The 23,072-nt window shown below is 34.3% G+C and overlaps 2 protein-coding genes across 7 annotated transcripts; one reads left to right on the forward strand and one right to left on the reverse strand.

The window, feature by feature from the left end:
- Window positions 1-384: 384 nt before the first annotated feature.
- On the reverse strand, window positions 385-18,478 carry Nsyb (neuronal Synaptobrevin). Of its 3 annotated transcripts, XM_070296236.1 has the most exons (6): window positions 18,085-18,478; window positions 12,884-13,101; window positions 11,986-12,065; window positions 11,837-11,888; window positions 10,889-10,947; window positions 4,844-7,716 (listed from the first exon to the last, which is right to left on the reverse strand). In XM_070296236.1, coding segments are annotated over exons 1-5 (366 nt in total). In that variant the 5' UTR covers window positions 18,087-18,478; the 3' UTR covers window positions 4,844-7,716; window positions 10,889-10,933. The 3 variants fall into 3 exon arrangements, with proteins under 3 accessions (XP_070152334.1, XP_070152337.1, XP_070152336.1); XM_070296233.1 differs by lacking the exons at window positions 4,844-7,716; window positions 10,889-10,947 and adding an exon at window positions 385-2,732 and having other exon boundaries at window positions 18,085-18,476; XM_070296235.1 differs by lacking the exon at window positions 10,889-10,947.
- Window positions 18,479-19,279: 801 nt separating this feature from the next.
- Syb (Vesicle-associated membrane protein synaptobrevin) lies at window positions 19,280-21,744 on the forward strand. Of its 4 annotated transcripts, none has more exons than XM_070295496.1 (3): window positions 19,280-19,381; window positions 20,909-21,228; window positions 21,337-21,744. In XM_070295496.1, exons 2-3 carry the CDS (start codon window positions 20,913-20,915, stop codon window positions 21,387-21,389), a joined length of 369 nt encoding a protein of 122 aa, XP_070151597.1. In that variant the 5' UTR covers window positions 19,280-19,381; window positions 20,909-20,912; the 3' UTR covers window positions 21,390-21,744. The 4 variants fall into 4 exon arrangements, with proteins under 4 accessions (XP_070151597.1, XP_070151596.1, XP_070151599.1 ...); XM_070295495.1 differs by lacking the exon at window positions 19,280-19,381 and adding an exon at window positions 20,136-20,274; XM_070295498.1 differs by lacking the exon at window positions 19,280-19,381 and adding an exon at window positions 20,331-20,475.
- The last annotated feature ends 1,328 nt before the right edge of the window (window positions 21,745-23,072 follow it).

The raw sequence follows: 23,072 nt of genomic DNA on the forward strand, positions 1-23,072 counted from the left end.
GCATGCATCTATATATTCGAGATTCCGAAATTGATACGTAACAAAATACGAACTGTTAACAAAAGTATTTGTGTTACATGAAAATAATTCCTTTCTATTCGGTTTAATAAAAATAATGCAATAGTGGTATCAAAAATAAAAAAAGAGAAGCTGTGGTATTCTCTCATATATAATCTATTATTTTATAAGGAAAAATATAAATTATATATAATACATACATATATAATAACACATATGTATGTGTGTATAATAAATTTTCTCTTTATGAGACAAAGAAAGAGAGCACATAGATTTCTTTTTCACAACGTTATTTATTTAAGCCTAATATGCAATAATATATTATGTATATATATGTATATGTATAAATATATATATATATATATATATATATACTTGTATGTTGAATAATATTTCTATTATATAATAATAATCTGTTGCTCTTTTTAATGAGATATATAGTACAAGAAATATTGCAATTAATATAATTCTGTTATTCGTACACAATAATATATCAACAGGCTAACACAATAAGTGTTAAATTATTTTCCTAACAGTGGCTATTACTTACAAATCTATCGTTTAGTTCTTTATAATTATTTTAGTGTATAGACAGCTTATATCGAATCTATTATGATTATTGAGTGAAAATAGCAACATAGTATTCCATTTAATAGAGGATACGATCAATACATTTATTTATTTATTTATTTTTTTTTTTTTTTTAATGACAGCAATTAATATTTTATATTTTTGTTAGGGCGCGTTACGATCGAAAATTTTACTTACAATTAGGCAAAAGCAATACGAAGATGATGTGCATATGAACATAGTAATAAAAAAATAATAACTACATGCCAATTATTTAATGCGAAAAAAGGTCTCTCTCTTCTCCTTTTTCGTTTGAATAACATTGCTGGATTACACAATTAATATTTTCAGAGACTTCAATTTTAAATTTAATTATCGCACGAAGTTATTATCGATCATCACATTAACGCTTGAAAATACGTGGGAGTCAAAATAATAATTTTTTTTTTCTATAATTCGATTACTTATTCGATACTATAATACATTTATAAGCTAATATTTTTGTCAGTTTAAAGGAGCAAATTTTCCTACAAATCTATATGAATTGTCTTTAGGTGATACTTACACTTTTCGAAAAAGTAACAGTTATATTTTTTATATAGAAAATAAAATACTTATCACGAATATAATATATAAAGTAATATTAATAACAATTAAACTGTGCAAAGGAGTGTTTAGAGAGTCACTCGCGTTTTCGATAACGCATCGAGTATAATTTTCGTAATCAGAGCGATTGATAAATAAAACCGCATTCCGTAATTATATCAATCGCGAATGGAGACTAGTAAAATTTGACGAACTTGACGCAAAAAGGAGTAAAATAAATCTGCGTTCCATACATATTTAAAAAATCATATTATCCGAGACAATATTTCGTGAATGCACAGGCAAGCAACAAATCACTTGTATGTATGGAACACTCACGTACATTCGAGTGTACGTGACGTACATTCGACATTTTCACATTTTTTTCGGTCAAGGTTGAATTCGAATAGTGAATTCTCAAACTTGTATCAATTTTTTCGTAATTATTATTTATGATTTTCTCTGTTATGTTACCTCCACATTTTAAACTTCGATATTTAATATACGAATAATTTATTATATTTTTATTTATACGCGTACATATATATTTAATTTTACATTGACCATTCGTAATAACGTATGTATATGTACATGTATATACGTCGATACACGTACTTGTGTATTTTCTTGTCAATGATCTCGTCAACTTCGCCCGCTGTCTGTTTTTCGTAGCGATCAGCTGATCGGAATGGGATTCAAAGGGTCTTCTGTCCATTTTTATCTAACATAGAGTTTCGGCGAATTTTTTAATAGCCCAGACTCTAGAATCTAAAATATTTCTTCATTTTTTTCAAAAGATCGATCGATATATCGCGTCCATTTAAATGACCTAAAGACTAAAAATCACGAAATCGATAAAATGCAATATAATCAAGTAGAAACATGTGAAAACGATTTGCATTTAAATACTACATGTACATATTCGAAGAAAGTTACGCGCTATACGACATAATTATTAATAAAATATTGAAATTATTAAATATCTCATCATCGATAGGGGGGAAAAGTAATTCAACGTTAAAATAATCGCGGACGATGATTGAAGGGTTCCGAAGGAAAAAGAAAAGAATACAAGTCTTTGACTTTTAAGACCAATTTCAAATAATAACTTTCTGAATAAATTTGAAACAAAAAGGAACAAATTTGAATAAATTATAAAGTTACCGATTTTTTTTCGCCGAACCCTTCGCATCATGTGCCAATGACAATCCGTATGAATTGATCTTCGAAGCAAATACATCGACGAGTTATTTTCGTGGATGTAGACGTTGTGTCAAGGTCGATCCCTATCTCTCAGCGCTCTTTTAATCACTCCTCTTTTTCTCCGTTCAAGTATATCGTTTACGCAACACTGTGTATACCGGCGTCCAGGTTGCCGACGAACGCGGCGCTGGCAGCCTTCGGTGAGCCGTTACCCGGCGACTTTGCCGCTGTAGCCGCTGCAGCCGCAGCATCCGGTGCGGATGCAATAGGAATATTAGCGACAGGTTGCATATTGGCCGGAATTATACCTGCCTGCGGATAGGGCGGAGTCGGCGGCGTTTCCGGCATGAATTTCACTGAAACGTTTAAGCGTTAATATTAGTCTCTAATATTGATAAAGCGACATCGGAGATTGATAACATAAAATGAAGGGAAGTCGGAAACTTTCTACGCAAGGTACACTATTACTTTTCTTTAAAGTAGTTCTTTTCCTTGCTGAAAAAAATTGTTTATATATTCTTGAGAGATGTATCATATGCATCAATCCGCGGATAAATATATCAGTCTATATAAGTATAGTTGTTATCATATTAATATATTAATAAATAAAGCTGGGTGTACCGATTATTCGCGTTACTGTCGCATTATTTGCAAAAAGGGTTATATTTCGGTAAAATATATTAATGTATTAATAAAAGCGCATATACCTTGGAATTAAAAGATTCTTTCATTGATAGGAAAGAAGTTCTTATCATAAATTTCGACGAAAAGAAAGCATACAGAAAGCGTGAAAGAATTAAAATTCTAACAAAAATAAGGAAAGTTGCGATTGAATTGGCGAGAAAATCATTTCGATTTTTCGTACGTATCTGTGAATCACACAGGATCTATCATTTATCTACGGCATAAAAATAATGTCGTATTTGATATCTTTTATTCTCATACTTTTATAACGTTTGACACACAAAAACATATATATTTTGGACAAATTAAAAATGTACAGGATGTATTGTACATACGAGGCTAGGACGCTAGAAGTTGTATTGATATCTTCATTTCTTTCTTTTTGACAGCTGTGTTTTATATTACAGAGTGTTCTTTCTTCTTTTTCTCTTTCTCTTCCTCTCTCGTTTTCTCTCTCCCTCCCTCCCCCCCCTCCCCCCTCTCCTCCTCTCACACTCTCTCCCTCTCTCTCCCTCTCGTAATAATTTCATTCCGTTAGAGATAATAGTGTGTATAAGTATTGTCGCGTTTTAATTTAAATCTTGACACGCTCAGCACCATTTATACACTAGCGATAAATTGGAACAGTTATGTATACGAATGGATAAGCGAATCAAGTAATCTCGAAGCGACGGTAATTTGACACACACGCACGTACACGCATACACACTGAAGTGTCTTCTATTTTCGACGCGAGATCACAGGGAATCTAAACTTATACGTACAATATATAATCTTGCTAATCCAATGATATTCAATCACAGTGCAATGACTTGATACGGCGATATGGAAATATATAAAAATTTATAAATTGAATGAAATGGATTATATTAGCAAAAGCACATATTCTATATCAATTATCACACGTACAAGAGAAGAGAAATTATGAGAGAACGTAAGTAACATTCTGAAAGATGAAAGATTATAAGAAATTAGAACATAAGAAAAAAAATCTAGAAATACGATTCTTTTTTAGATCCTTTCAGTACATACGATTCTATTAGACTGTGGATCATAAATTGTGGGATTGTTGTATTATTAAAATTGATATGAAAAATTAAAAATTCGAAACGCAATAGAGATTTTTTAATTATGAAGAAAAGTCGATTACATATTTACCAAAAAATTAATAGTTCAGCAAAAATACACACACACACACGCACACACACACACACACACACACACACACACACACACACACACACACACACACACACACACACACACACACACACATACATATATATATAATTTGGAAAATAATTAAAAAAAAATATATATATATACGTATATATAAATATTACTTTTTATATATTTAATATACGATTCCGTGCGCGGATATGGAATATATTATAAAATGATCCAATCACCAGATTGAAAAAATTATACATTGAAGAAATTCAATTTAAAAAAAAGACAAATCAAATTTTTATGGAAAATCATAGGCATGTAATAGCAAGTTTATTATTCTTACCTCCTGCTTGGATTTAACAGACACTAGGCTCTTTAATGATCTTCTTCCTGGAAGGCGCGATGCAATATATGTTCGATCGTTAATTGATCTTTAAAAATTTTGATCGCGTTTTTTGGCCATGGTGGAGTGAAAATTTTGCTCTCGGAAAAATAATGTCTTCTTTACATTTACGTGCAGCGTTGATATGATACGTAATAAAAGAAAAAAAAAGAAGACTGAAACACCCGACTTATTTATTGTCGAGTAATAATTTGTATTGATGTGGTTCGAAAACAGCAAAAAAAAAAAAAAAAAAAAACATTGATTCTCTTCTCCGTTACCCCTTGATAACTTCAATTCAACTACGCAGTGTATTTTTTATTCGATACTGTACAATGTTCAAAGCGCAGCGTCATGATCGCATATTCGCCATTATTAATTAGGGATACGTCGACGGTTAAGATATGACGTACAGCTATGTGTTTATAAGTTCGTGAACATAGAATGATCTTTTTAAACATTATATAACTCGGGTCGTCTGTGTGCGGCCGCTTAGCCCGACAATTTCGAAGAATTTTTCATTCGTCGATCGGTCCTTTGCTTTCTCAATTTCTATGCGATTCTCACGTGCTCAGCAAAGCGAAGTATCACACTTTAGCGACTCGTGGTCCTCAATTTTATTCCCGTCATCGATTCTCTTCAACGATATCATAATTTATGTCAAGCAACAAAAGCCCGCGCTAATTAAAATAATTTGGAAAGAAAGAAGTAGCAAAGATAACTCTCATTTTATATATTTTTTTTTGTGCCAATTAACGCTAACGATATGAACGATAATTAGATTATTTTATGATTGCAGAAAGTTGATATTTTCGAAATTATCGGCATCTTTGCTCTTTCTAAAATAAACGTCGACGCGAACGAAAGCAAAACCGATTCGATATTTTGCCGATCGACATAATGAAAAACTCTTCTCTTTCTTCCGGTGAACTTTATCGCGTTTTGAAAGTCACGGTGGAATCTGCAAGAAACTTGCAGACATCGTACGTTGGGACGGGATCGGAGGGAGGAACAATTGCGAAGGACTACGATCGGAAAGATGATCGTTTCGTCTGTCGGATTTATTGCTGAATCAGCAGCAGCATCGAAATTAGGAAAGACCGATCGGAAGAAAAAAAGTGACCGGGAAAAATCGTCATAAATTGACGACGATCTCGGGCTCATCGACGAACGATCGATGTGTCGCGTATAATATATCATCATCATGAACGTACATTTTATCTCGCGGATGTACAATAAAAAGATAATGGGGCCTTCTGAACCCCCAGTATCCTCGAATCAGAGAACAATTTTCGCTTTTTCTTTTTTTTTCCGTGGAGCTTTCGCATCCACAAAGCACGAAGATTGCCTTCTCATTGTCACCAAGATGATCATTAGTATTTATTTTATTATTATTAATGTTACCGTTATTATTATCATCATTATTATTAACATGTATACATAACATCTTGTAGATAATTCTTTTTTAAGCGTTAAAACGTTACCTATAGCTGCTGTACCCCATATCGAGGCGTTTTTCTTTTCCACTTTCTCTTCATCTGTTTTCTTTCTCTGTTCCTCCTTCTCACTCACATCTTTTCTTCTTATCCCTTTGTCTTTATTATTTTTTTAAATTCTCTGTACACAGATTATGTGCTCCGAAACATTCGTCGCCTTCTTCGACAAAGGCAGGTGATTATCGCAATTTTTTTTCTCTCCCTCCTTACCACCGTTCCTTTTCACCAGTTTGTAATTCGCGAAAAGCACAAGATGCAAGATAAGGGAACAAAGGACGCGTGTGATTTTCTTCGATATAATCAGAGTCAACTGATCAATCCGATACACAATTCGATAAATGGCGCGTGAGGGACAAATGACATATTATTTACAGTTTATATGATTTACATATACGTGTCTATAAAGTAAATGTTTCGATATACATCGTGAACGCTTTTGTTCGTATGTGTGCGCAAACATCCACTACAGCAACTGCCTTCGCCGGAGAGGTTTTACGTGGTGTTTTTCACGGACACCTTCTGTCTCTTTTTCTCTTTCTATACATACATACATATACATATATATATATATATATATATATATATATATATATATATATATATATCTTATATATTTATATATTATATGTCGCTGCTGCAACGAATCTTTCTTTCTTCTTCGCAAACATTTCGCGCTTCTTTTTACACAATAATCGCGCGTCTCCTCTTTTTCTCTTAGCATTTTTCATCTCTTTTCATTTTTCTCGGACAGTCCTGATTAACAAAGATGGATAAAGGAAAGCGCCATGAACGTGTTTGGACTTATTTATCAACCGCGTTTAATCGTGAATTAGTCCCGCTGATATAATATTTCTCGTCGAGTAAAATTTTCGAGATTATTTAAAGGATGCGTAACTCAATTTAGCATTTGCCGAAACTCAAGGGATAAATCAACATCTCCCGTGTATGATGTATAATTTATACGAAACAATCGCGATCGCGTAACGAAATTGCTACAGATACGAAGTAGTAATAGCGGAATATGATAATAATGGAAATCCTGACAGAATTTCGTGCAAATGTAAATTATTATGCGCAACCTTTGTTTATAATGTGAGATACGGAGACAGAGTCAATTCATTTTTTTTTTTTTTTTTTTTTTTTTTTTTTTTTTTTTTTTTTTTTTTCTTAAGAGGATGACAGGAATGTTTCATGGCAACGGCTCTCTTCGTCGTTCCCGCTCGAATTAATGTCCTCCGCTTTTGATCATCCGTCATTATCCTCCCTTCTTTCTCGCGATGAATTCCAAGGCGATCGATCGATCGATTTCCGCGTATAATCGTTTCGACGCGAATTACGTTGCGAAGAACGTCGGCAGAGCTCGTCAACGGCCCATCACAATTTCCGTCTCACGAGATCATTATTCATCCTATCTATCCTTTTGTCTCAAAAACTACCTCCTCCTCGTGAACTACCCTCTTCAATCGCCGCCGCTTATCCTTCTTCTTTTGTTTCCTCTCCTCCTTTCACTTCTCTTTTTGTTGCTGTTGTGGTTGTTGTTGCGTTATTTTAACTTTAGCTCTTACTCTCGTGCTCAATTTTGCGTATTGCTGCCGCCGGTGACGCTCGCTGAAAACAATAACAAGATTTGTTCTCCTTCATTGGGGTCAGGAACGGCGATGCCGTGTTGTTCTCAATCTCCTCCTCCTCGGATTTTAATCTGTGCCTTTTCGTTCTTTTTTTTTTTAAATTTCTTCTCCTTTGTCTTTATTTCGCACTTTTCCGCATGCAGAAATTCGTAACAAATCACGCTCGCCGTAGACAAATGTTTTTAAATTTAATCAAAGAGAATTAATCAAGGAGTTTTTAGATTTAATCAAAGAAATAATTGATAATTTAAAAATTATCTTTATAATAATGTTTATAAACTAGTATATTAGTGAATACATATATATATGAAATTTTTTTAATATTAAAGTTACATCATTATAAAGAAGAATTTATATATATATATATATCAATATAAAATTACATATTTAAATTTTTATATATCTTACATATAATTGTCTACGACGAAGCGTTTTGTAAATTAGAATCATTCGCTTTGAAGCTACATGACAGCCCGCTAGCCATAAATATAAGGGTTTGCATGCAAGTAGGTACAGAAGCACAGATGAGTATACGGGTTACATGGCACACCTGGTGTATGAATTTTTTTTTTTTTTGCGAAAATAATTAGCAGCATTAATTGCTCTTGCCAAAAATTTCGTTCGAAGGATTTTTTTTTAACATGATATTTAAGTCCATGGAAAATATCATCGCAATTCGTAGGAAATTCTGGCTAAATCTCTGGCTGAAATTTTTTGCATTAGAACAACTTTTGGTACACACATTTCACATAATGTATAAGCCATGCAACGCTATGTCGAGATATTAAGTTTCAATCGTGGGAGAAATGACCTTTGTTAAGTTACCACCCCCGTCACAATAGATTAAAATAAAACATATGGCAAATTTAAGTGCCATTTAACCATTTAGCAAGAATTTGCCATTGCTTGATGAAAGCTAACACCCCACTTTAAATCGCGAATTTCTGTTAAATAATTCGAGCACTAAAATCAGAAATAGAGCACCAAATTAGCACTTAAATAGCAATTAATTTTGGCATATGTTTTTTATTAATTTGTTGTAGTGGGGGTGCTTAACGAAAATGGAGAAATAATCAAGTCGATGATACATGCTCTGCAATAAGAGATCAAGCATGAAGCGCGAAGATCGTCCCAGAAACATTTATATTGAGAATTGATTCGTATATCTATATTAAAATGCATTATTAGAATATTTATTTCCTGAGGAATACGGTGTATGAGAGAGTTTCACGCTGTAATATAAGTTGAAAGAAAGTAAAAAGTGGAAAGTGAAGAGAAAGAGAGAAACATGCAGAATGAAATATGCATAAATGTATCATTAATATTAGTATATTATTAATAATATATTTATATTACACAAAATACAAAATATATTATTAATATATATATTATTTTAATATATGCAAAAAACAAGAATGAATCAATTATATTATATTAATATATTGTATCTTAAAGTAAAATATATAAAATTAGATGTATTATTAAATAGACTCAGTATGTATAATTCATGTTGTAATTATGAAAAATATCATTTCTACAATATAATGCATATTATAAATTTAAGCAGTTATATACAAATTTTTTGTATGTAAACATATAATAATGAATAAAAAAGAAAATAAATAAAAGAAAGTGCTTAAAGAAGATTTAAATTGCATTTTGGCAGAATATATATATAATAGAGAGAAAAAGTTAGAGTCATCGGGTGCAAGAATAAAATCATAGCTTACCGTACCGAAGAGTAGAATAGGATTAAACAAAAACTTTGAGAGAGACCATTTTTGTTGTAGTTGTTATAGTTGTAGTTGTTTGATAATTCTTACTGTTGTTGATATTGTAGTGGTTGTTGATGTTGTCGTTTATCGTTGTGGTGTTTTCATTTCTTGGTGGTTTCGTTTCTTTATTTCTGTCGCAGTCGCGAATCACAATTTTTGAAGCTTCACATTCATTAGGTTGTTTCACGTATTTACACACTTTTTTTGTGTGTGTGTGTTTTTTTTTTCTTTGTTAATTGACCACCAGAAAATTGAAAATCACTGCCTGGGACTAACTTCAAAGAGAGGATACCATCGAAAGTACAGACAGATACATAACAGCGATTACAGTTGTAACACAGACACACACAGGATGAGGTATGATTGTGTCTCGGAAAAGTGTGTCTTCTTCATTAAAAGCGAATCTTTCCTTCATCGATATTTCTTAATGAAATCGATGATTTATTTCAATATATATTTTAATTACATATACACAGTATATTTGAATTAATTCAAAAGTGTCGTGAGAAATATCTCATGTTGAAAAATTATAGATTTATTGTAGCGAGTTTCTCTCGTCTTTGAATGGATTTTAAAGAGACGCTGAAAATATAGGATAAAATATTGAGAGGATTCCTAGTAGATATACCATGTAGTATACCATAATTTTTACGAATTGTTTATATTTGACGTTGATTTGTGTTGTGATAGAAAAAAATTGAGAAATGAAGGAGAATGTCGTCGAAAATTTATCAAGATGCACAGTATATTTTTAATTGGAGAGCACTTTCCTATTAAATCGGTAGTTTATAAATATGCAACACGACTTAGAGTAATGAAGGAAGGTGGGAGGGACAACGGTTCTTATATAGAAAATACACGTAGCAACAGACAAATCAGCAAGTACCTATCACACAGGCAAACACAACGTAACATTGACTAGAGAAGTGCCAGTTTTATAAATGCACGAGTCCATTTTTGCATTAAAAAAAAAAAAAAAAAAACATTAATAATAATAAAATAACATTAATAATAATAATGTAATATAATAATAATTACTGTAATATATTGTGTTACATCAAATTTTATTACTCAAATTTTTGATTAATAATAATTTTGATAAATTAAAATATTATAATTATTTTTAAAAAAAACGAGAAATGTTCGTTTAATTCCTTATAAAACTGGCAATGCTTAATACGTGACATTATCAAAATTAAGACACTGTCCGAAAGCTTTGGGTGAAGTTCCAGTATCGGATGACAAACAACGAGAACGAAACCAGAAAGTTGTACAGATTCAGGGGTGTACATTTTCTACGAGAAGTAAAAAAGAGATACGAGAAACGGGGTGAGAAACAACAATGATACGCAATGTCGCAATTGTTTTGCTTTCTACCTTCAGACTCACTCACACACAAATCTCTTCCACCAATCAGCGCGCCTACATGAAGTTCGCTAGACGGAAAAAGAGAAACATACATTTCACACATGTTAGATGATGAATGGACAAAAGGAAGACAGAGTTGTGACACCATTTTTTTTTTTTTTTTCCCCCAGATGAGTCATACGTAGCGGTGTCTTTCTCGCTCATTTCATATCACCGGCATGATAAAGACGCATTCTTGTAAAGAAGCAATTTTTTCATTTCGTTTACACTTAACACCAGAATGATATTATTGCGAGATAGAACTTCAATAGACTTGAAAATTATTCGGAAATAGAAAGGAAATGTTCGCGAATATGATGCTTTTGAAAAAATTCCGTGAAAAATGGATCGAGGTCAAGTAGTCGACATAATTCAAGCAAAGCACGATAGGCAATTTGTTTCGGCACATTTCTTCGAGAAATCTTGAGGGATCCCTTCGAGAGGATTTCTCAAAGGCTATGCAAACTCGCGGACAACACTTTGCTCGTCACATCGCGTCGTTTTTCGCATCGTGCAAACACAATCGTTTGTAGATGTCTTCTTAGCATAAAGGGTATAGATCGACAGAGAGACATTAATCAAGAACGACTGATTCAGATGCGAAATACGGTGAATATCGTGAGGTTTTAAACAAAAGTTAGTCTAATTGCGGTAGAAGGTTCGTATTTGTTTGTATCGATATAAGAATTTGAAAATATAATTATTAATTTCTATGATTACATCTATGTGTAATATTCAACTGATTAAATCGCGACGAATGGTCGACACTTCCACCATATCAGAGGAAAAAACGTGTTAAAGAGAATAACACTGAATTAGTCGCTTGAAAAATCGAGACGAGATGGTACAAAACATTTAAACAGTTACAGTGGCAGTGTTGACAGCTGTTAAACGTCAGTGCATTAGTGAGACACTTACCGACAATAATGGCCAGTATGATGAGTCCGATGACACCCATGATGATCATCATCTATTCAGAAAAAAGAACGGGGGATAATTATTATTAAATTAAAAAAATTTCAAGCGTTATGATAAATATTTCTCAATTTGCAAAACTTCATGCTCACCTTTAGATTCTGTAGCCAGAACTTTCTCTTCAATTTTCCTGCTTGCTGTTCAAATTGTGACGCTCCTTGTTGGAGTGCATCTGCAAAAATCAATTACGCGAGCGTGCGATATTGCAAATTGTATTTCGAACATTTCTAAATATAATTTTATTAAAAAGAAACAAATATATTCTGTAATATTTATCAAACATAAATAATGCCAAGTACGAAATATAGGTTCGCGCAATAAATATATCGGGTAGACTGCGTGAGAAAGGATCTACCAGCCACGTAACGTGGCATCGATTCGAGCTTATTACAGTAATCGATATCAACGTGTAGTCAGACGCGCAGGGTCGAACTACTTTGCCATGAATGGAAGATGTAGCCTTCGCGCGGATATACTTTCCATCTAATCGATAAAAAAATAATGGACGTGAATAATGTAACATCATTCTTGTATGACGCATGTGTAAAGTAAATTAAAATAAATTGCGTAAATTTATTATCTCGTCCATAGTTGTATATCCATAGTGATACATTTTTCGGTTTTTGTATAGTATCATCTTATACAAAGACAGAACGATGTACATGTATTTCGTTTTACAATATTAATTAATCTCTCAGCGTGCAATAAATAATATCTGGCATGAATGAATGCTTGTAAATACGGAAGCAGTAAATGGAGCAGCGTATATAATTAATGAGTATATATTGGTGATAACGAATATAATGGAGTACGGAATGTACGTAATCACAAAATAAAATACGGTAATAATTCGGTAATAAGTAGGGCTCTGATTTAGAGGATTAACGGTTAATGAAGCTCGCAATGAAACTTTTTGCGATCAGGAACGACGATCGCTATCAATTCCCTTATTCTCTCTCGCAAAGTTTTTATTATCATTAAAAGTCTCACCTGCTCGATCGTCGAGCTCGGAGAGCTTTTGATCGCGCTCGAGGACCTTCTCGACGTTCGTCTTCATGATGTCGACGACCTCGTCGACTTGCGCTTGCGTCGCCTGCAGCCGCTTCTGCGAGGCGATCTGCTGGGGCGTCCTGGGACCGCCGACGATGCCATCGGTGCCCGCGCCTGCACCTGCAGCCGCATCCGGTGCTAAACCGCCCTCCGTAGCCCTAGAGATAAAGACGCGATTTCTCAAACATGATGATTGCCACATTATTGCAATACGCGAATATTAATTTAATATTTATATTAATATAAAATATATTATATAATAATATATATAAATAATATATTATATATTGTATATAATAATAATATTAATATTAATATTATTACGCGAGATACCATAAATAAACGCGCGATCTTTATAAATATATCAATTGTCGTTTAAGACAAAGAATACGGGTAATATAAAGGTGTTAATATAAAATCTGATAATTCGAAAAAAGGCAATAATATAAAATAAAATAGAATAATAATAGCATCTCTTGAACGCGAATATATTGTTTTAGAAGTTGAATGTGTAGGAGATAAATACGCGTTAAAAAGTACAGGTATCGTATATGCTATTGAAATCATATATTTATTAAATACACAATATTTATTACGGATGCATCATTACGATTTCTTCAAGCTGTGTGATTTATTTATATTTTTTTGGAACGCGCAACGTATGCGCGTTCTCTTCTGACGATTCTAAAAAGATGAAATAAGCACGCAAATGGGGTGTCCCGGATGCCGGGACATGCGAGCTAGGAATTATAGTATCATCATTGCACCATGGATGCTGCGTGAGATCTTCCCCATATCGTGCCGCGGGTGGGAAACCGTCGCAAAAGGGTAAAGTTCACGACACGATTTCGCTATTTAATGGCAAAAACTCGATGCGTATTACCTACGCGTTTTCCACCCACTGGTTTCTAAGAACGATAATGACGATGATGCGAACATGCGCCATTAAAAGACGGTGACTCTCGAGATGAGCGGATACGGGATGAAAGGTCATTGATAAGTCGGCTACTCGTGTATGGCCTCAGGAGATTGTAATTCGTAGCGCACGTGTACATGAATATTCAAAGTTAAACAATTGCAATTATCTGTTGTGAGACAATTCGCACGGTTACAACTATAATCATGGATAAATATCCATATATATATATATATATATATATATATATAAAAGAATTATTGTTGCATTCTTTTGATTAACTGTGTTCAAATGTTATTTATGAAATAAAAAAAAAATATATATATATATATATATATATATTGTATTTTTATTGCACATTTTTTCAAATAATTTCATATAATTTTATATAAGAATAAATGACACTTTTTGTATAGCATTTTTTAATGTAATATTTTTCTATAAAATTGTCTCAAAAAGAATGAATGCGCAAATAATATTTTCTATCCGCTATATGTATATGGAAATGTCCTGCATATGGATTTAGGAATATGTATATAATATTATAGACAGGCGTGTATATCGGTCATGCCGCATTCTTCTTTTTACGGGATTCCCAACATTAAATCAATTGACCTTTTGCACAATGCGAAACTTTTCCCGGAATTGCTGCGAGTATAATGTCAATTTAATTACCCAACAATTTATGCACACGCATTGGGATAATTCAGTTTTCCATTTCGACATTGCATATCCTTCATCAATCTCCGCGCTTTCGTTAAATATTTAATTAATATAAATATATATATATATATATATATAGAATAAGATATATTAATCAGTTAACTGATTAGAAAAAGTTACATAATTATAACGATACAAAATTGATTAATTTATATATTAGAAGAAATAATTTTTGTTACAAAAAATTTTTCATGATTATTTAATATTATAATTGGCGTTATCTACGATTCGAGAAACGCTGGTTAAGGCGAATGAAAAAGCGGTCGGCGATGGATTGCGGATTTTATTTTTGGCCAGATACGATCGAACGACCGAGTGGCAACAGCCGATCGATCGACTATTCGAATAACGCCAGCGGAATAGTTAAACATAGAGAAGTGTCGTACGTGCCTATTCTCTGTATTGTTTTCATCGAGATGTCGGACGCAATATCGATGGAATATTTGACCGTAGCGTCCGGTATTTGCCGCGATATTTTGACAATTCGATGTTGATATATTTTACATCAACATTATGATCAATCAACAATTATCATATCGGAGTAATTATTTAAATAATTAATTGAAAAATAAAAAGATTATGTAATTGTATATATAATTACGTAATCTTTATATATATATATATATATAATTAAATGTTTACGATATTCTTATTGATATTATTTATAAATATAACTTGATCGTGTGTGTGTGTGTTCGATATTTATTAAAGTGTATTTTCAACGATAATTTTCTTTGATGTAATTTGAAAATGTCTGCTATTATTGTTGGTTATTTCATATAATTATTTAACATTAGATTGATTTGTTTGGAAAGATACGAATACACTTTTCCATTTATTCAAACATTTTTTTTTCCCCCGGAAATTTCCGCTGTTCTCTATTTTTTTCATTTTTTATTATAATATATTTTATAGATACTTGAGAGATATTTGGATTATTTTTTCATTGCCGTAGTTATGTACATCGTGCGTAAAAATCAACATTTATTCACTCCATGACGTAAAATGGGATATGTAATGGAATTAATAAATCAATCGCAAATATTGCGTCTTCATCCTTGTTATTAGATTAATAGAATTGGCTATTGAATCGATAATTATGGGATCCGCATCATTTGCGTAAGAATACTTCATTAAAAATCTTTATTTCTCATTTGCAACAATTAACTTAAGAGTCCATTAAATACTTTTCAAGACAAAGTATAACGCTGTTACTTTTAAATAAATTAAAAGTAATAATAACGATATATATATATATAAATTCTGTGCGCGAGACAATTAATCAAATTTTAATATATATATATATATCATAAATTAATATATCATATTACTTATTTAAAAAATTATCGGTTTAATTTTGTACAATTAATAACTTGCATATCCCTCGTACATAACTCTTCAATAATTTCCAGAATTATGCCCCTCAAAGAGAAACTTCATTACATTATCTCTAGGAACTTTCAAGGAGTAAATTGCAAGCGATATATCGCGATAGTTAGGCTGCTGCGCCTTGAAGATTCCGTCTTTCATCGACGCACAAACAATCCGGCAAATGGTTCATTGTTCGCCATACGCGTCACAACGTTACGTACGAATCTTTCCGTCTAGGAAAGCCATAGAACATTGCCGTAAATGTGCTCATCATTGATTATCTAAATATAGAAACTGCGAGCCGACATGTAGTAGCAGTCCGGCGCGTTTCGCGCGATTGATCCCAACTATATACATACATATATATATATATATATATAAAATCTAATATATGCAAGTATATATGTATTAGATTTTCTCGAACAAACGCATCAAACGTGTAAACATGGCGAGAAATGCGCATTGAATTGCACTAATCGCTACTGAACAAGAAGCGGGGAATTTTTCACGCGGATAGATAACATGCAGACGATAATGCTTCCTAATCTCCGTTGTTTGTAATACGTCGCGAATGCGAAACAATCCGAAATTATCATGTGTCCTTGGAAGAGATCGAGCCACCCTTCCCCTTCACCCCGTTTGTCGGCAATGTGTAGGTGCCGTAACGATAGTCGGCTTGAATCATCCTGCGTTTTATCGAGATTGACCAAGATCGCGAAATATTCGAGCACGATACTGTTTACAAATATATTATCTCGATTGGCCGAATATAATATCTTTGATCGAGTTAGAGAGCGGAGGTAAAAATGAAAAAAAGGAAACGTGCCGAGAATTGAGGAAAGTCAGAAGGAATAGAAACTGGTATATTAATTTTCTCGAAATTATAAATTAACGAATAGTTGTATATATCGCAATAAAAAGATATTATACTTAATTAATAAAATTATAATAAATTATAATTAATATATAATGTAATAAATGTTAAAAAGATCTCTCGTAATGCGAGAGAAATTCAATTAATATATAGGAGCGAAATTTCACACGCGACACGTCATTAATTTAGAATTGAACTTTCACGATCGACTCTTTTTTGCCGCTACATTTAATGAGATTAAGATACGTTATCGCATCTTATAAAGATTCAAAGATTACGGGGCGCGTAGCGAGTCGTCTTTCGGTTTATGTCACTCTCGATGAGAAATCGAATCCGCGTATATAAACGAGAAGCTCCGTTGCACTCTATCGGAAATTCTATCTTGCGTGTCGCGGACGGACGGGTCGTGCGAGGAGGATCGATTGGCGGCGACAAGGGCCTCGGCAATTGCGTCTTAAAACGCATCTTACAACGTCGTGGCCGTCGTGATATTCTCGCCCTCCTCTCTCGCCAAGTCTTACGCGATTTTTGCGCATTCGTACATCGGCGAAAAGTCATCGATCGCCGCTCCCCGCGAAACTCCTCGCGTGTAAATCGCGACGAGCGATTTAGGGCGCGAGGTATATAGTCCCCGTTCTACAATCGCTCATTGATCTAGTTATACGTTGAAAGCGTTATAGTTCGCGGAAAGGAGATACGGCCGTTTACGGCGAGTACTTTTCGATTCATCGGTCGTAGAAATAAAGGATGACGAAATTCACTCTCGATGTACAGCTCGACGAAACAATCGCCATTTGTATTATCGTCGGAACGCGAAGCGAAAACTAGGGATATATCCGTCTTTCCAATTTGCGAACTTATGACTCCGCGGTGCTCGACTTCTTGTTTCTTCGGCAAGGTCTCAAGATTGTCTCGCGGCAAGTCCATCGGGAAAACTTTGACGCATCGCGACGCGAATCGTCTCGTTCCAAACGCTAATATACACGTCCCTTGGACCAAGCTGATTAATATTATACTCGTCTGCATGCATCTCGATTTAAATTCTTAGACAGCGTTTCTAATCGGAGAACTTGTTCGCGATTCGTCCAAGAATTTCCTGATCGATGTCACACGAGACGCGGATAATCGCTTAACGTTTAATCACGCGACGTTCTCGCGAACCCTCGTTACCTCGTTTGCTCGAGGACTCGAAGAGATGGAGAGAGAGAGAGAGAGAGAGAGAGAGAGAGAGCCGCGAGTATTATCACGTGTACTCACATGCTCGCAGTAGTCGATCGCCTCGGGCTCTTTCTATTCCGGCAATCCTCGTCGTCGGTTAATCGGTCGGTTCGACGTCAACCCCCGGTCGGCGTTCGGCGCGTAACTTTTCGCGAACGACTGCCACAGCGAGACTAGATAGATGGCCGCCGAGGTATTGATAAAATTTCCAGCGACACACCGCCGCGCCGCGATATCGCCGGCGCGCACGCTTCGACGATATATCTCGATCCGTCCACCCTCGAATTTTTGACCGTCGCCTCCGTCGATTCGCCGCCGCGACGATTACGCCCGCGATCGCGCGCCGAGGAAGAGGATATCGCCGATCGCGGGGATCGGCCGGATACCTCGCGAGGAACGCGCGGGGAACGGCGGACAGAATCGTGGCGAATGTGCGTTTGAAAGGGCAGCGCGCGCGCCGAGAGGATCGATCTCTCGAGGAAGCGACAGGGTCGACGTACGTTTTTCCAACCCTCCCCCGAGTGCGCACGCGTGGCCGATTTTCGTCAATACGACGACGTCCCGATGCCGTTTCGCAACCCCCATGCGCGAACACACCCTACATTGCCGCCAGGAACGTGTCCGCGTGTACGGGTCACCACGTTTGTCCTCTTGCTTTCCTTCCACGTTCATGAATATCCGAGAGAAATTCTCCTATATAAGATACGTGTAAAATATAGCTGAAATATTGTTAATAATATTCTGATCTCTCTTGTTTCATATTACGTGCTCCTTCCGCGGAAATAAACACGTCTCTGTAAGATATAATAATAATACGATCATCGCGACGATTCTGTCGAAATATTTATTGGATGAATTTGTAGGAAACTTCTACATCGTTTCTCAGATATTTCGAGTATCGACGATATGATATATTAGCTCATACGCGAATTACTTAAAATATATGATTTTCATCTTAACGTATACTTTCATATACATATTAAGAATTTGTAGAGTTAAAGATTTTTTTTATAATTAAAGATTGTATTGATATAAATATCTCAAACGTTGACGCTTTTATTATTGAATCGGAGACAGATGTCAGAGATTGAAAAATAGGATTTAAAAAATCCTAGTTTAATCGCGCTTTCGGATACATCGAAATCGCGTATTTGGCTTACGTTCCTGGGCGACGCGGTGCAAATACGCGCACGTGCGCGAATCCGCAATATGTTTTATTTATGCCCCATGTTTCTCGCAATTGTCCTCGTGAGTCACGTCGATTTCACGGTGAACGACGGCGGCCAAAATGCTTCTGCGATATTGCTCGTACGCTCGATTATGGCAACTCGTAACGGTAAGTGCGCGATCGTGGCTTTTCGCGACAATAGATCTCTACGTATGTATCGCGTATTTTGTGTGTCTGCGTCGTCATCTTGGACAAATCATTTCGAGCCCATTTAATTTTATATTTCGCCCGACGAAGATGGTCGTTTGAGAAACGTCATTGTAAATTGTCATTCGCCCTTAAGTGAAATTTCGTGATTTAACGAAATTTAATTGCAATTTGACCTAATTACTAACGGTTCGTTACGAAATATTGTTCGGTAATTTTTTCCACCTTCATTCAACTCTCTCTCTCTCTCTCTCGTTTATATAATAGATACACGATTGTATTATCGAGAAAATATATTTCAACTTGATAACATTTAATTGAATTATAACGATATAGGAAATAAAGGCTAGAGGCTAAAGAAATATTCATCTAACGAATATCGTGAGATATTGAAATTATAATTTTTTAATAAAACGATCGATTGCTTAAAAAATATATATAATTGATTTAATAATAATTAACTCTGTCGTATATGTATTGAATATTTAATTTCGTTATTTTATTTACGTTTATGTATTTTAACGTTAATCATTGTATTTATTATTACATTAATTTGGTGAAATGAAAATTTATTGTCACAAAATAGTGGACTGCGTTGGACTACTGGACGAAATCGTTTTTATCGACACAGTTATTTCGATCTAATGATCCTACATATCGCTAGATGGCGCGAAGAGACAATATTTTGATTTTTAACGAACTGTTACTTTAATTGTGACAGCGCGTGACTTGTACCACATTTTATCGAACTATTTAGTTATTATATTATTATATTATAAGCCTTACATACATTACACGGAAAAGAAACGATCCTTGATCGGTTCAACTATATATTTTTTGCTGTCTTATCCTTGGTGAGCATATTTTTTGCATATTTTTTTACGATATGACGTCATAATTATCGCCATCTTCGGCCTCTGTCATTTCACTGTTGTCGCTGTAAATTGTAGTCGTCATCGCAGTAATTTGCAAGATATTCGTTGTGCCTGTGGATTTTATTATTTATTCTTGATTTATTCCTGCATTTGATATCTTTAAGTGAGTGAGAAACAAGCGTATGTATGTGTAGTATTGAAATCATTATAGTATCATCACACCGAATACCGTATCGTATCGATGATTAAACGATGATTTCGTCACTATAACTTTATCTCTTCGATTTTTCATTTATATATATGCATACGAGAATTCCTTTGTATAAAATTAATCAATAAAAGAGCCATAAATATTCCGCGAATTGGCAGATGTATAAATAAAGCTCGTTAAAGAGGAACATATGTATGACTTTTGAGGTTATGGGTGTGTACCCATTATTTCTTCGTGACATAATTTCTTCAAAAATTATTGGATAAAATAGACAAGTGGCTTTTACATTATTTATCCTATAGTCGAAAATAATCTACATCCTGATTATATACTGACAAATATTTATGAAGGAATTGGTAGAATTGGAAGAGGGGTTAATCGCATAAAACATTCTTATTTCAGGATTATGGAAGGTGGCGGTGTAGGAGAAGGAGAAATGGGTGGACCTCGAAACAATCAGCAAGCAGGAGCGAGCAAAAAGTTGCAGCAAACGCAAGCAACCGTGGAAGAGGTTGTAGGTATAATGAAAGTTAACGTGGAGAAGGTATTGGAGAGAGATCAGAAACTCTCGGAGCTTGAGAATCGCGCTGACGCCCTGCAGCAAGGCGCAACGCAGTTCGAGCAACACGCTGGAAAGTTGAAACGAAAATATTGGTGGAAGAATCTCAAAATGATGATTATTATTGGTATCATCTGCGTCGTCATCTTAATAATCATCATTGGTGAGTATACGCGATATATTTACGAATCTGATGTGTTTAACTTTGTATTATTATACATATATTATTCTTTTCTTCTTTTTTTTTTTTTTTTTTCAATTTTTACGATAGCTTCGGTTGTACCAAGTTCGTCTTCGGACAGCAATGATAATGCTCCAAAATGATAGCGTTGTACCAAAAGGATGGATACTGTGTTGTTCCAATCAACCATCCTCTCTCTTAGGATAAGTTATGCATTCGGTGGATTACGTACAGGGTGACTGTAAAGCGCTAGGTGAAACGTGATCGTGATTTATATATTTATATGATGTTTGTGTAATATTGTCACATGCAAAACCTGGATGAAAGAGCATATTTTTGAGATTCAATATTATATCGAAACGCACGCACAATTATTAGACTAACAACCAGTATTAAATATATAAGAGTGGCCTTATCTTTTTTAAAAAAAGAAAATAAAACTCCGGTATTTTTACGATGTTAATCTTGTTACAACGATGCTTATAAATTTATTGATGTATAATATATATAATGTTTGTACTCTTTCCGACCGAGTTTATCGATATTGATTCACTTCCAGCCTGCTCCGTCTATTCCGTTCCCTATATGCGGTAATTGAAATCAGAACCAAGTATTAATTTTTTATAAAACGATTATCACACTATATAATACACAACTGACGTAGTTTTTTTTCAGAAACAGCATCACGTTTAACTCACGCTGCTGAAGTCATTAGAAATATTACATGAGTCACCTCTCATTTCTCAGCGTCGTAAAAAAGAGCGTTGCATTAAACGACGGTACTATCACAAATGCGTATTTTTATCACTTTCGAATTTGTCCTCTTTTGGATTCTGTCTCGATTATATAAATAGGAAATGTCAATTGTTCATAAATATTTATATTCCGATATTCTTCCACCCGACAGTCCGCAGTAACATCAGTTTCAATTTAATTCGATGAAAAATTTATATGTTAGCATAATAGATTATAATAGATTATTTAAAATATTATCGAGATCTATAATTCTTTATATACATATAGATTTATATATTATATATTTGTTGGGAGTAATATAATTGATATGTATAATATATAAATCATTTTGCAACAATGCAGAAAATAAGACTCTCTTCGCTCATTATCGGACGTTGGCGCGTTTTTTCTATCCATCCTTCGATTGTTCGATCTTGTGATTCGGAGGGATGTAAATTTTATACGAAAGATGATTAGAGCGTTTCTTCAATGGCCATTGAGTATCTTTCTCCCATCGATTGATGCACGTTAAATTATTCGATAAATTCGCGATGGTCAAGGCCGACTGTTTTTTTATTCGCATGTCATGATAGCTTATATCGTGTGCGAGCGAAATGACGTGGCTAAAGGAAAAGGTCGTCGCCCACAGACTCGTTAAATGGATTCGTCGAAAATTACCGCGTCCATAGAGCCGAGTTATTTGTCTTTCGCCGCGTCGGTTCATGAGAGAAAAACGTTCATAAAGGAAATATCATTTCTAATACACTGTCGTCGCGTATAATCGCATAGCTGGATGACAGTGCCTTCCTTTCGTTATCGGTCGATGTTATCAATCATTATGTCGACTCGGCAAACGTCACCAGACATTATTAGACTATGAATATAATTTTATGTGATTTTACGAATCGAAGTGTCTACGGTTTCTGCGGGCAGAAACTCTGTTCTCGAGGCGTTCATTGTAAAAAAATTTTTTTTTTTTCCGAAATTATTTTTAACGCACAAGAAAAAACATATTTTATTATATAGTATATATATATATATAGGTGTGTGTGTGTGTGTGTATTATTATTCTATAATAAAAATTTATCGCG

The sequence above is a fragment of the Polyergus mexicanus genome, unplaced genomic scaffold (genome assembly GCF_030449975.1).
Source record: "Polyergus mexicanus isolate NDT 795.1 unplaced genomic scaffold, iyPolMexi1.0 SCAF_5, whole genome shotgun sequence".
Taxonomy (NCBI): Eukaryota; Metazoa; Arthropoda; class Insecta; order Hymenoptera; family Formicidae; genus Polyergus; species Polyergus mexicanus.